The sequence below is a fragment of the Notothenia coriiceps genome, unplaced genomic scaffold, assembly GCF_000735185.1.
Source record: "Notothenia coriiceps isolate Sejong01 unplaced genomic scaffold, NC01 NC01_scaffold00000659, whole genome shotgun sequence".
Taxonomy (NCBI): domain Eukaryota; kingdom Metazoa; phylum Chordata; class Actinopteri; order Perciformes; family Nototheniidae; genus Notothenia; species Notothenia coriiceps.
Genome location: NW_011333360.1, coordinates 172,817 through 188,768, shown reverse-complemented (window position 1 = coordinate 188,768; position 15,952 = coordinate 172,817). Strand labels below are relative to the sequence as shown.

The following is a 15,952-nucleotide window of genomic DNA, read 5'->3' as shown; positions in this document are numbered from 1 at the left end:
GTAACATGTATGACAGTTTTTGCAATTGTAAAAAAGTGTAAAAGAGGAAAAGAGGTACTGAATCGTGGATCAACACCCTAGTCTTCCGGTAGCATCAAAGACGAAGACGAATCGACGGACGAAACCGATATTCAGACTAACATTAAGCGCGAAGGACTAATATAATAGTTCTACTTTTGAACACTAACAAACGTGCCATTATCTTTCAAAAGGTATTCAAGTTAGATAAATCTGTCAATAAAACGCGTTTCGATTTGAAAAAGAAATGTAATATAAATTTGTAAGTTTCCGTATTGAAATGATGTAGTCATACAGTAGTATAAATAAAATAAAGTTTATGTCGAAGAGAAAGAGAGGACTTGTTTAGGGCAATAGTCGTCGCCCACTAGTCGTCTCCGGTCGTCAATGCCAGTTTTCTTCTTCTACAACTGACTTTTTTTCAACAACTGTGAAATAAAGCATGTACAAATTAGGGTAGAGTTTGTAAAAAGGGTCTATGAAAAAACGTCTCTCTCCTCCTGAGTTATTGAATAAAGACGTGTGAAAGGCTTCTCCGTTTGACCGTCTCGTCATGTCCTTCTTATTTTTTGTCGTCTCCCTCTCTGAACTAGATGTGGCTACAGTCCAGAAATCACTACCCTGATTTTGTTATATGACGCTGAAAAGACTAATTTCGAATGACAACCCCTATATACAAGATCGGCTATGGAAACTGGATCAGTCAAACATGACGGGATAGTGACCTCGTGTCCGGACGTTGGAACTCGAACGACACGAGAGTGGCAACAAAACAGAGGGAAAGGACGGACAACCCCAGTCGACTATCTCCCAAATCACGAAACGGACCAATAGATAATAACAGTTACACTAAAAGAGAGTCTTTGGTCGATCATTTATGGTACCCAGACCACCATCTCTAGAGGCTACCAACCGTTGGTGACACAGTGGAGCAGCCCCGTCGTGTACTAGAACAGCAAGAGGCGCCAGAATGAGGTTTTTATTTGGTAGTCACAAAACGGCGTTTCAAGGTCGAGTGGGAGACGCAAAGCAGCAGGTAACGAAGTCCTCAAAGTGTGAAACTACAACGACATTTATCAACGAAGTGAAAGCTTTACCCTCTTTACCACTAATGCACGCTGTTTTTACGAAAAAATTGGGGGTAAAAAAACCGCAATCAAAATGACAAATTTCGTTTTTGGCCCCCCCCCTTTTTTAACCCCCCTGTGGTTCCAAATTAACCCCTTTGTTTTTTTGTCTCCCTAACTCCTTTTAACGAAACGCCAAAAAACCCCCCCACATAAGGACACCCTAAAGCTGAACCACACATATCCCGGCCCACCCGCCGCCCGGAGCCAACGGACCCTCTCCCGTAGCGAACGAACACGCCATCGGATAACCCATCATAATCAAAAGAATATGTTCCTCCCAAGGCTTCAGGGACGTTTCCAGGACCATGCCTGATCCAGAACCTGTGTGTATTCAAGGATTTCTGGCGTGAACAAGTCAAAGTCACATCATCCCCAACACCAACAGTCTTTGTCTCCAAGATCTGATCGTGTGTGCATCCTGAAAAATATAATAAACACACAGATGATTGCTTTGTGATACATTCAGAATAATTAGCACCCAGCTGAATGATTATCAGAACATGACAATTAATATGCTATATCTCAAGTCTAGATACTTACGCCCCACTCCAAGCATCAGCAGTAAATACACTATGATCAGCATTTTCTGGTCAATCCACTCGTGGCTGCCGGTAAATGAAATCGTATTCGAGTAGATTCGCCTTAATGTAATCATATGAAGTGGGAGGTTACAATTTTAGAGCAACCTGATTGGCCTCTCCTTATTTCATTGTACCACCACAGTGGAAATGATATCACCCTTTGTTTCAACCTAAACACATGAAACAAGAGCAAAAGCAAGCTTCTGTTTTTATGTTTCATGTTTTCCTTTAACTGCACAGAGCGTAAACACACAAAACAGAACAATCGAAAAACAATCTTGATTTTCTTTTCATGTCCAGATTTTATAATTTTTTATTCATTTGACAGGGACAGTGCACACTGATTGACATTTCTGTAAATGCGCCAGAGTTAGCCAACAGGCTATTTTTCATCTGCAGTCCCTGGACAGATGTTGAAAGTCATCCTAAAAAAAAAAAGATTAACTCTTACACTTTCAGAATTGGGATTAGATTAGATTCCAAGGACGTAGCAACATGTTTAAAGTTTGTCTGGATTTCTGAAAGAGATTCTTGGAAGTGATCAAAACCTAATTTCTCATTTGCTAACTGCCATACAGTATTTGAGTTTTTTTTTACAATAGCTGAATATTCATTATTAAACAGGTACTAATACCATTAACATTTCAATATAAATGCATAATTTGTAATGCATCAAAAAAGTATAGACCTGTGTCTCTAGGATTTATCTACGGAAGAGGATTAGGGCCACATTAATTTTTTGTTTGGGAGGATTGGAAAATAAAATGTTTTTTTTTGTTCTGAGAAAAAAGTCAGAATTCTGAGATTAAAGTCAGAATTCTGACTTTTTTCTCAGAACACATTTTTTTTTTTTAAATCCTCCCAAAAAAGAAAATCATGTGGCCCTAATCCTCTTCCGTAAGAAATGAATTAATATGTGTAATTATTATTTTGTAAGTATCCCTTTGCCTCAGAAAGACACAAATAATCGTCTGTATACAAAAAACGTAACTCAACAAGTTTCATAAAATGATCTAATCCATGATAAACTACATTTACAGAGCTTCTCTAGGGTTACAAAGTAGAAATACAAACTTTAAACCGTAAAAATGTGTAAAACTTGTTGACAATCATATTCCTTTATTAAAGAATATTTGGATGCACCTGGTAAAAAATGTGCTCAATTACAGCAGAGAAGGAAGAGTAAAATAAAAGAACCAAATAACCTTTCTTTTACGGTTTGTAGATTCAGTAGTAAACTTCACAAAAATGGCACAAAAAAAAGGTATTTAACTTTTGATTTGAATACCTATGCAAATATTAATGTTGTTGAACTACCAGCAAGCTACTGCAAGTTGTAGTTAATATTCTTAAATGACTCCCAAACACTGTATATTGGATTAAGCCTAATGTCAGTCACCCATAACCTGTGGCAGAGTTTGTTGTTATGGGAAACAAAAAAGGAAATGTATTGGGCCTTTATTGGGTTTTTCTTCATTAATAAAAAAGTCATGTCGATGCATGTGTAATGGTGCACAAGGTATTCCCTTTTTGCTGACCTTTGGCTCATAACCTTTCACAGCCAGTGACATGTAATTAAAGTAATTTCCCTCCCTGTGTGTGAGTGCATGGTGGGTCAACTTTAGACCTCTTTAGCCCTCTGCTGGTGTGTTTGCATAGCTGCAGCACGAGTTGTAAGTGGGACAAGCTGAGGGATCAGAAACTTGCACACATAAGCCGGAGGCCTTTAGTGTGACAAATCTGACATGTCTGTTGGTAACATATGGCATTCTATCTTGCTGGATTCTAATGTAATGTGAACCAGTCACTATAACAAATCATCCCTGCTCTTTCACAAGTTTCTCAGCCAGGTTATTCTTGCTTACTGCTTCCAGTTTGCCATCAGGCAGACATATTGGCCTGTCTGGTTATTTGGGTTAATCCCTTGCTATTCATACTGTGGATTAGTGCTGGCAAAATGGAGCCGTCACCTGGGTTTAATCACACTGTAGTATAGCAAGCACTTGGAAGCTGACTTGTTTGCCTTCCTTATACATTTTTGCTTCATTTCCTTATTTCTTCCATATTAAAAGCATCTAGTGAGATTTTTAATACATGAATATGAAATGCAATCAAATAAGCTTTATTTAGAATGCCTTTTTGAATCAACCTTTTTCGTTTTGTTCTGAAGTACAATTTTGTACTTCTGCGGTCTAAAGCATTTTACAAATAGCATGTCTAGTTTATTTTGTGTGCCAGGCAAATGTGTTTTTCAATTTTATCCAATCTTGTTATCACTCCTTTTTTACTTGACAGTAAATGGACCAACCTCAAGTGAACACTTTGGCTTTATTTTTGCTCTTTTGCCCAGAGTTACATTGATAGATCTAAAAGAAAAAGTTTCAGTAAAAACAATTAACATCACATAATTAAGACTCAGCTTGCAACCTATTTATAAAAGATAAGCCAATAGAAATAAAATCAAAACACAGTTTCAGTAAAATATGAATCATTTATTATTTCTCTTCTTGTATTGCCGTCTTTCAGAGCAGCAGCTCAATGCTTGGCACTTGACTTTCTAATATTATGTGTGAGGATCCACTATTACATTGGTACACAAAAACATTCACAACCAATGTTGTTATTCTAAACCCCGTTAAGGCAATTTTTACAGCATGGTCTTTCATACCGACTCTTTAAGTGAGATATGACAACAGTCAAAAATGAATACGATGATCATTAGTAAATATATTAAAGATTATCTGTGCAAATACCTCAATTTGAGATGCTTAAGACATGGATCTAACATGTATTACATCTGCTAGTTCAAGACATCAATGCATAATTAAAAAAGGAGGTGAAAAACATTTTCAGAATATTCAGTAAAATAACTATTTTAGACATCAACTATTTTCATGATTATCATTAAACTACATTTGAAATAAAACTAATTGGTAAATAAACTGTATAGACCACACATTGATTGCATAAGATGATTTGAAATGTTGTTGGACTCACAATTAACATTTCAACACTTATAATGCATTAGATCTGCATGTATAAGTGGATAACACTTAGTTTAAGTGCATAATAAAACACACAAAGGCATTATAAGCACACTGCATGCATTGATTCACATGTTTTATTATAAACATTCAGAAAACTCCCTATGCACTTAAATTCTCTGTGAATCCGACATCATTAAGAAATTATTATTTTTCACCGGAAGCTGTTTACTTTTGCATCATGTGCTGTTTCTGGCTTAAACAGTAGTGTTTTAAATATATCATAAATAGTTTATGGATCTGCTTATAATGCCTTGTGAGCAACACACTTTAAGTACAAGTGACTAGTCCTCACTTTTGACCCATACAAGTAAAAGGCATAGTCAAGCATCTTTACAGCTTAATTCAGAGGAGTTATTTTATAGATAAAGAATTTAAAAGAATAGATCATTTTCACAATTTTGGTGATGATTCAAGTACACTAACACTATCTTTAAACCTAAACATCATTGGCTAATGTCGTCATTTGTTTTGAATGGCAGATGATGTCGACACAGGCCATAGGACGGATGTATATGGCAGTGATTCTACTGTGTTTGTGAGCAGAATGTACATACAACATATCCTGCTGAACCCACTCATGAAAACATATTGTACTCCCTTAGAGATTCTGTAAGGCAGAGACACGAACCAGTTTTTGATGTGAAATTCCTACATGTGTCTGGAGGACGGCCCAGATTTGAAGCCGGTTGTTAACCAGCTAAATTTGATTTTTTTACGACAACGTTACGGTATTCAGTGTGAATACTTTTGTAAAACCTTAGCTTCCACAACAATGGCAGGATTCTCAATGTCGGCTTTGCTCTGAACCATCCTCAGCTCCAGTTGTGCCGGACTAGGCCTTTTCCCAGGGCCAGCCATCTCTGGAATAGAGAACAGCAGATGAAAAGAAAGCACAAGGTTTTTATTGACTGGCTTACTTTTCAATTTCGTAGTCAGAGTCTTGTCTCAGTGAATGCTTTACATACAGTTAAGAGCAACAGTTATGACAACTTTGTATGCCATGATATTTACTTTAACTCGAAACCCAACAATATCAAAAGCAAATCTTTGAGATGGCAAACAATGTAAAGTAATTTCATAAACTGTGTCAACACATTTTTTTTGAGAAAATGCTGGTGGCGTCTACATAGTGCACACTACTGGTTGAAATGTTACTATTGATTGTGCAAATATAGTCCTAACAGCAGAAGGGAGCAAATAAGTGTCCTTTAGGTTCAGTATATGACTAAACATAAAGAAAAAAGAAAATCAAAACACACATAAATCCTACCGTTAGCATAGGTTATGGTCCTCTTTATGACATGGTGCATGACCGAAACAGTCTTTTCACAGGCAGCCTGTGAATAACAGAAGGAAGACAATCACATTTGTGTCAGTTTATTAAGGAATCTAGCAACATAATTAGCCTAGATAGATTGAAAAGTTTAATGTGCCACTGACCTTCAGGTCTTTGGGGTGGTGGTGAGTCCAGGCCAGCAACAAGGCAGCAAACAGGTCTCCTGTCCCCACAAATACAGCATCCACTTTGGGAATGTCCATGCAGATTATCTGACTGGTGACGGCCCCATCTGGTTTCACTAAAGTGATCCAGAATTAGAAGTTAGAAACAGAAATACTTTATTTGTTCCCTGGGGGAAATTGGAGACACGCAGGATATTGATATCAAACAGCAGGGGGGGGGGGGGACACTATGGAAGCCCTGAATAGCAAGATTTTTTAAACATATACAACATAACATTTATATAGGTGGAAAACAATTTCAATACCAAAGAAAAATAGTTTTTTTACCTTGGATCATTTTACAAATTTAGTCTTTCCTTTCAACTGTTGTTGTAATGGTTATATCAGCCACAAGAAGTTGAAGTAAACCACCATCCCACTATTTAAAAGAATAAATTTTTAGCTAAAAGAAAGACTAAGGTCTAACATAACGTACCAACACAATATATATGAACCAAGAATCACTAAAACTCATTTGGTAAGTCATTTTACCTATTTTTTGGCTCCCGAGGGCCACCAGGAACTGGTCCCCATGTCTGGAGGGCAGGTCTGTGCTGGTGAGGACGACAGTCTCTGGTCCCATTTTATGAAGCAAATCCATCACCTGGAGAATAGGAGGGGTCCCATTTCCTCAACCATTATTGATTTAAAAAACTTAACTAAATAGTGAGAAATATAATGATGCTAACCTCAACAGCATCTTCTTCTGTGGTGATTTTTCTCCCGGTTAATAGCCTGTGTAAAATATTGGCAGCTGTTTTAGATGAGTATTTACCTGCATCAGATAATGATCAATGACTAATTTAATGTTTCTCCCTATAAGCCAGCTAATAAGGCTATTAGTATTATTTCCTAATTCATGTATACGGCTCGTGGATGGAGGTTTTTCTATTAATTTCTAGTATGTGGGTTTGCGTACTATACATTTAGTTTATGATGACTGGAAGTGCACTCACTCTGCTTCAAACTGGTTGGGGGTGAGGATGTCAGCCAAAGGCACCACATTGTCCCTGTAGACAGGCAGCAGGTACTCTGGAACGTACTGATACAGACATCAAAAACAATAAAACAATTACGAATATGGACAAACTTACGGTGAAAATAAAAATAAAAGAGTGCAGAGTAAAGAAACTCTCATCAACTGGATAGTTTGGACAAAGAAAACGGGAAATGATGGTAAGATGCTTACCATAGCCCCCTGGTCTCCCATAACAGGATCACAAACTGTGAAAAATACAAATTTAGGTTAAACTTTGTGCCTGCGTTGAGGACAACGGTTACACTCTGCTAGGGCTTTAATTTCTTTACACTTGAACAAAAAGGCTGTATGTCAAGAACTGACGCTAATTTTCCTAATGAATTAAGCCTAATTTAAAATTATTTTATTGATGAATAAATCAAAAGTTTAGTCAGTAGAACGTCAGAAATGAGTGAAAAGTTCAAACCGAAAGTCATGTTATCAATTATTAATTCATTATTCAACACAAAGGAAAGCAGCAAAAGAGAAGCTAAAATAGCAGGCTTAATTGTGACGATTGATCTATGAATACAATTGTTTCTGTCCATTCAATGATCGAGTCAGCAAAGCAATATTCCTTATTTCAATTTGAAATGTAAACAAAGTAACAATGTTTACTCACCATATACCAGGCTGGGATTGGCCTTCTTCAGCTCCTGAATGATGTCAACAACCGTCATCAGGAAGGACGTGTCTCTGCTGTAACCTTGGAGATGAACGTGTGATGAAGACAATGACCCACTGTTAGACTGTGATACTTTGCTGCTACTGTTAAGTACACTGAATATTTTTCATGCTAACCAATTTATCAATAGCAAACTAATGGTCAGATGTATTGAGTCAGTCGGGAACATGTTGTTTACATATCAAGAACTTAGGGGAAAACATACCTCTTCTAATAAAGGGCAAACCAAAGCTGTCATAACATGTCGTTGCTAAAGCACCATGTTGCCATGCTTCCAAAGCATAGCCTCACCTGTAAGGATGTAGTCATAGCGGTTCACCTTGTTGAGCTTAATGCCCTCATACAGCACATTTAGCTCATCCGCTGTCAGAACTTGACCTTTCCAATGGGCGTAGCCTAGGATTCAAGAAGGAGAATGGAGGTTTAAAATGACGTGACATTTGAAAGGCATTGACATTTGGAAAATACTTTTAAGACTTTGTGAGGATCCGTGGGGAACTATGGCACGCACTAAATAAAAAAAAGATTTTGTATTAGCCCTGCTGTGCCATCAAACGGTGTTCCCCATCCTTGCTTTCGTCTTCCAACCCCCCCCCAATCCCTCTTCTAAGGTTCCTCTCCTCTGTGGTGTCCAGGGCCAAACCGTGGCCTCCACACGGACTGAATGGGATGCCTGTATCCTGGCTGCCACTTTCCCCCTTTCTTTGTCCCTCTTTCAACACTGACCTAGAATAAACCCTCGAAAGTTGTGCAGACTGCAAATGATTGGATAAAGAATGAACGCACACACAAACACACTTTGGTTTATTCTTTATACTGTTACACAGAGGCCAAACCTGACCCTCAGCCAGCGAGAGAGAGCCCCCCCTCCGGTGAGGGCTTAACAGAAAGCTGGAGGTAAAGTCGAGGCATGTGCTTTGATGGCAAAGTGTTGAGTGATAAGAGTTAACGTTTCTGAATATTAAAGTTGTCTACATATACTAGTGTTGTATACTTGAAATATAATTTGTGTTAATGTACTCAAAACTAAACAGTCTACTTTCACTAAAAGCAGAGGTTTTTATTGATGTAACGTGGTGGAAATGTCTCCTGCCCCTGTGGTGAAGGCACATTCTTCACATGCTTTGGCACCTGAAGCCAAGATTATAAACCTATCCTCTCTACAGGTGTTTCTGACAGCAAGTTATAAGACATTACGTTTTTATTATATTTTGCGCTAGTTGTATGTGGAATAACGATAGCGCTGTTGGTTATTATATTTTAACTTCCGAAAATACAACCAACCAGAGATAAAGATCTAAAGTAAAAAACAATAATCATTAACGGAAAGGATGGAAAAGAACATACATATTTACTTAAAACAGATGGACAGAGACCCCTCCTCTAAAGCCAAACAGATAATGTTTCACTGAGTGGGACTAAAGAATGCATACGAAGCTTATCCAACGTTACACAAACAGGCAAAGTACATGAGCTTTGAACAGTGATTAACTCCTTTTGCGTGTCTTTGTTTGAGTGCTGGTAGAGGACAAGATGAAAATTCAATACAATTGTGGTCAAAGTCTGTACGAAGGTCCTGTCAGACACAGTATGACACCACATGCATCACAACCTAATCGTTTTTGACTCAACAATTAAAGCATCCCCTTTCTAGTTCTTCATCAGTAATAACATTACAAAATCTCAAAGATAATTGATTATTATTGCTATTTCAATTAAAAGATAAAAGCTGAATCCACATACTGAGTGAAACAGCATCAGTTATTTTCCCACACTAGGAAATCTAAAAGCCAACCTGTGTGATTGGAGAACTGCACAGAGTTGATAGAGTCCACTTCAAAGCCCAGCACCTGAGAAAAGAGAAATAAAACAGCTGTTAAAACAGACAACAATGACGTCTGAATGTCACTGTGCTGTGGGAACACCATGCTGAATTTCTTTGGCATCCCAATGTTTTTGTTGTGATCATTGTCTTGGCATGTTTGAGGACACTTGATAATTAACATGGCTTACAACGGTTATTCATTGTGTAAGTGTTGTGAGTCTCAGACATTCTTCTCGAGGGTGGGAAATCATATTGAAATGCAGGACTTCAATGTGCTTTTCAAAATGTCCAATTACAATGTAAAGTTATTTCTGAAAGTTGAGTATAAATACAATTTATTGGTACGATGAGGTAACACATATTACTACCATCATTTTAAACATTTAAAAACTCCACACTGTCATCTGGGACATTAAAAATAAATACACAAAAAACATCTCTTGACAAGCTTCAACGTTATTACATTACATGTAACTTGTTTGACGCTTTTATCCAAAGCGACTTATAATCAATACTGTGGGCAATCCCCAAAGGAGCAATTTGGGGTGAAGTGTCTTGCCCGTGGACACAACGACATGCTTACTGCAGTGGGGCTTGAACCTGTGAGCCCCTGATCCGAACACCAACGCTCAACCCACTGCACCACACGCCTCCTTATCTTGAAAAGTTATCACTTTACAAAGTCTATGGTTTGTAGCCATAGCTTATATACGGCTGTACTGTTTGTTACGTGTAGCTACACACTATGTTTGTAAGGAGCAGATAACTGGCAACAATGCTATTTACTATAATTTAAGAATTGATATTACACAGGATATAGTCACAGAACGTCAGGTTTTTTATAATTCAATTAATAGACATTCAGTATTTTACTAAACAGGAATGTTTCTTTAAGTCTAGGAGTGTAAACTCTAAACATTTTAAATAGGCCTAGCCTATGTAGTTTGAAAGGGCAGGAAATGTTTCGGATAATGTTTTTAATGAACGCAAGACTGTTAACCCCAAAGCAGGAAGTCACGCTCTATAAGAAATGCACTTCCTATATAATTTAATTTCCATGTTTAGGGCAGTTTTCTCTGTTTTGTTGCCAGGCTGAGACGTATGATACAGGATGATAGATCCGGTTCTTACCTGCAACGGGAATGTTGCCGACTTGTTCCCAACGTATCCCCTGACAACATGACTCTGAATGGACAGCACACGACACTCCATTACCGCAATAACACAGGCTGCGTTTAAAAAAAACGTACAGAGACAAGAGACGTGATGAATCCTAAAGCTGCATTAAAAATGTGCACAGGTTCTAAAACGCGGACACTAAGCATGTGAGCAATAACTCCAGCATTGAAGGACAGAAGCGACGGTGCTGCCAGTGACATTTAGTTTTTCTTCAGGCAGCTACAAAGACACCTAAACGGTTGCATTCAATGGCTCCTGACGAATGTGGGAGACACTAGCCTCCTACCAAAATCACGGTAACTTCAGCTTCAGTAAATTGACGATACACGATAGCTTTGCAATTTTATATTTAAACAATATTCAGTGAAGTGGTGAAAGAGGTATTTAGGTATTGTACTCAAATAACAGTTGAAATAATGCAGTGTGAAAATACTTAATATTAAAAGTATGTAGTGAAGTAAAAAGCACAATTTGCATTCATAGTACATTTAGCCTAAGTTAAAGTATAAAATAACATTAAACATAGATACTCATTTAATTTAAAGTATAAGTACATAACAATTCAACTTAAGTTAAAGCCTCATATTAGGTTTAGATAAACATTAGAATAGTATTTAGTATTTAAAAATGTTGTGAGCTATATTTAATAATTTGTATGTGTTATGGTAAATTAAATAATGTCTTATAAGAGCTTTGAATCATCTCAGCATGCGTGTATGAGAGCTTACAATACAAAAACTAATGATTGATTAATTTATTTGTGTGATTGTGTGATGGTTATAATGAAATTCCCCCTCTGTTAATTCATGTATAGCATTTTCAGAATACAAAGACATTTATTTACTGAAAAAATTCCACCAAAAAGTTGGATATAAAAATGTTTTCAAAAATTGAAAAAAAAATAGATATGTTTCAATCTGCATCAATAAAAATACACAGCAGTAGAATATATAGTGCCTATTGTGTTTGTGGCCACGACTTTGGAAGAAGAAGAACAATTAATTATTCATTCATGTGTGGAGCCAAATGTAAGATACACTGAGGGATAGTTTATTCTCTCATGCCTGACCCCTTATCTTAATCCATTTGAACAACCGTTTATGATCCAAAATCAAGTAAATATAGGTAAGTATGTTGGTTACCACTAGAGGGCACAAGAGAGCTGAGAATTAAGTTGTGGATCAAAAGCACAATCTCAATATTACAAGATAGGATACTTTTTATATTTATATTTTAATAACATATCACAGAGAGGTATTTAGATTATGACCGTTTTTAAAAACCTGCTGTTCTGGCTGATTGGGGTTCAGGGTGACGGGGTGGAGGCAGAGTTTCAGATAATAAAATAAAAAAAGATGCCGTTAAAGGATCAACTGAGCAGACCACAAAGCACAGAGGCCCTGACTGGAGAAGCACAGAGGCCAGATAGAGGAGAGGGGAGCCAGGTGGATGATCTGAACACTGAGCTAATCATCGCTGACATACACATGTAGCAATTGCACAGAGAATACTTTTCTTGTGGATCATTGATAAGGAAGGTCTGGAGAAGCTCGACTGAAGTTGTGAAGAGTACCATTGTACTCATTTTAAACTGAAAAAATACAAAGTACAATGGCATGAATTGGGTATAGTAAGGTAAATCAATGAAGAAATAATATATTGTATTGGGTTGTTAAATATCGTCACCTTCTTAAACTAATGGCCTAAGTCATATTTGAAAGTTTTTTTTTTTTTTTTATTTCACACAAAAAGGTTATGACAATATATGACTATTGACATACAAATAACACTGTCTGTCAATTGTGTAAAATAAGAGGATTAGATGATTTAGGCCAATTTACGAACATATTGTTGTGACTTAGGCAATTTTAAACCTGATTTAGGCCTTATTACTTCTGGAGTAAGTGAGTTAGGCAAAACAGTGCACTTCTCTTTTCTGCATTACTGTGACAGACCATGGGGCTGGGTCAGCCACTAACAGTTTAAAATGCTAGAAGAGCATACAGAGACTCAGAGGGCAGTTTGGGTTGGTCATTTAATTCAATATAGCAAACTCAAAAGGTACAACTTAAATCACTCTTAGCTAAATAAAACAAAAGGCAAGTAAATCAAACGCTGAGGAGGCATGTGCCTCTCCTCACTACTCCCTCCAGCTCTTCTTTGCTGTGTTTTGAATTGCAGCTAACCCTTTTCCATTTAAAGGTCCCATGTCATGGCCATTTCTACTGATCATACTTCCATTGTTGAGGTCTACTAGAGTAGATTTACATTGTTCAATGTTCCAAACTCACATTGGTTTTCTCACACAGCATCTCTGTATAGTATGTGTATTCACTCTCTGTCCTACACGCCTTGTTGGAGCTCCTGCCCCCCCCCTATGAGCCCACTGTGCTCTGATGTGTGATTATGTGTTACAATGCTGCGTGGGGTCTGGGTGCCGTGTTGGCGAGACGTTGCAGGGCTCGCTGCTCTGCCCTTTGAGACTCGAGGAGCCGACAGTGTGAGCTGGATTACTGGTGTCGTTTCCTGGTTGCTGCGTTGTGGGTCTGGCAAGACAGCGAGACACGGCGAAACTCAGCCGAACTCAGGCCTGAGCACCCACACACGTGAGTGTTGTGGCGAACTGTGAGGTGGAGAGATCCACACAGCTGCGGCTGAGTGTGCTGGCGAAAACTCCGCGGAGTATTGCGGCTGAGAAAAGATAAGGCTTGAGTGAGTGAGTGAGTGAGTGTGCGTGCGTGCCGTGCGTGCGTGTGTGTGTGTGTGTGTGTGTGTGTGTGTGTGTGTGAGAGCTCCACGGATTGGTCCATTTGGACCTGGGTAAGATTACATCACTATACTCAGGGAAGAAAAAAATGGAAAAAAGAAAAATCTCCAACGAGGCGTTCAGGGGCAGCATAGGACAGGCACTCGACGGGCATTGACGTGTTTCATGGACTGAAGGTCCTGAAACTTCCTCTCCCTGATTGGCAGAGCATCAACTTCCAGCAGTTGCAGCTGCCTGTTGATATTCCCGATGTAGTTGTGGAGATGGTTGTGCCTTGGTTGAAGGAAACTTATTGTCTTTGTAGGTCGCTGTGCTTCTGCAGTAGTGCGAATCAACAGTGGGCAGATCCTTCAACCAGTCTTGAAGGAAATCTGTGGACAGCAGATTTCCAGCTTTGCATTTTTTGCCACTCTTAGGTGGAGATGTAGTCTGCCACTTGTTCGTCATGGTCGATGGTGTCTTTGTTCAGCCAGAGGTAATGGTTCTTTCAGGTACCAAGTGTAGAAGAAAAAAGCTTCGCACACTTTAAGATTCGTTCCATCCTGAAGTTTCAGTTGGTAGGATAATTGATGAACTGCGCCTGGATCCCTCACCAATTTCTTTCTTTCAGGCAACCTTTGTGACAAAGTGGTGACACATAATGTTCTTACCAGTTGTCCATTGACCCAAACACTTTCTGAAATTATTCACTGCCTGCTACTCCATCTGTAATGGATTGACAGTCTCGAGTCGTGACTCGTTGACAGAACTTCGTATTGTCAGGGAAGGCTCATGCCTTTGCAGCTATTTCTTGCCACCTTTGGCCTTCTATGCCATTTCTTTGTGAGGTGTCTTTCTGGATTAATTTTGCTTCCATGCTTTCTGGTCGCTGAGGTATTTATGTTGTTTCTCTTTTAACCGGTCTCGTTTTCATAGACATGATTTGCTGATCATAGATGTTCTGAGATGATGTGCCAGTGACTGTCTTCTCTACTCTACTTTTACAGAGAAGGCATCAGAGTATGGCTGTACGGTTTGCAATGGTCTTGATAACATCAAGTCATGATATTCTATCATACATCTGTGTCTTGTTAAGATGGATGGACATGTTGTAATTGGCATCTTCAGCTACACTTGTCTTCAATGATTAGTGTCTTAAGTTATGTCTTCATCTGATACAGGTCTTGGGCCTGTCATGCTGCTCCATCTCTTTTACAAACAGGTTCTCATTTTCATTTGGATGATTCCTGGATCGGGTGTCTGATGTCAAGTTGATCTCAAGAACTAACAAAATTAGGAAGGTAGACGATTAAAAAATACAGATTTCCAGTGTGTGAGTTCTGAGCCCCATTCATTTTCCTCAGAGTAATTGGAACAAAACTGTCCCGTATATTATAGCGATTTAAATATAAATGAATATTAGTGGCTTGAAATATTCAGTTAAAAACATGTTTTTATGACCACTATCTTCCGGTCTTCCACCGATACGATGATGAAAATACGTACGTGCTGCAGGCACGAAACATATTACCATTTGAAATACATGTACTTTGCCTTAAAATCGTGACTATGCAACACGTATAATAGTGGAAACTCGTGTTTCTGAACAGGTAATATTAGTTTAAGAAATTGTGTTGTCCAGAAAAGGGGAAATGTGTGACACCTCATAGATTGACTGGGTTGACAGTAGAACACATTAGCTGCAGTAACTATAGTACCTACAGTAGCTTCGGTAGCTACAGTAACCATACATTGTGAAAGTAAAAGACTAAATAACTACACAACATTTATAGCCTAGCCTATAGTATAATATAGTATAACATCACTTACCAACAGGGGATAAGCCCTGAACCATGAAAATAACTTAATTTATCTGTTAGTTTTTCTTTTTCTTGAAGCAGCCATTTTGTAAAGCTTGTAAAATGGCCTAAGTCACAAGACAATGTGACTTAAGCCATTATCTTTTTTAAATATATGGCCTAAGTCACACTCTTGACATAGGCCATTATACTATCAGGGTAGGGACAGCACTAACCTTTCAATAAGGATGTAGGCAATTTTACCAGAGGTGGCCAGCATCAAGAAGAGATGATTTAGGCAAAAAAAACATTTTCTCCAAAATATGACTTAGGCCATTAGTTTAAGAAGGTGACGATATGTAATAATAAACATTTTTACAAGACCATACTGTTTACAATCATTAAGGACTCTGGTGGAAGGACC

The 15,952-nt window shown here is 38.2% G+C and overlaps 1 protein-coding gene across 1 annotated transcript; it reads right to left on the bottom strand.

Moving 5' to 3' along the window:
- Window positions 1-4,200: 4,200 nt before the first annotated feature.
- LOC104955713 (pyridoxal kinase) lies at window positions 4,201-11,217 on the bottom strand. The gene is made up of 11 exons (XM_010783104.1): window positions 10,936-11,217; window positions 9,775-9,829; window positions 8,271-8,375; window positions 7,917-8,000; window positions 7,466-7,500; window positions 7,233-7,318; window positions 6,966-7,011; window positions 6,769-6,880; window positions 6,217-6,353; window positions 6,047-6,113; window positions 4,201-5,636 (listed from the first exon to the last, which is right to left on the bottom strand). The coding sequence occupies exons 1-11, from the start codon at window positions 11,014-11,016 to the stop codon at window positions 5,509-5,511; spliced, it is 936 nt and encodes a 311-aa protein (XP_010781406.1). The 5' UTR covers window positions 11,017-11,217; the 3' UTR covers window positions 4,201-5,508.
- Window positions 11,218-15,952: the final 4,735 nt, after the last annotated feature.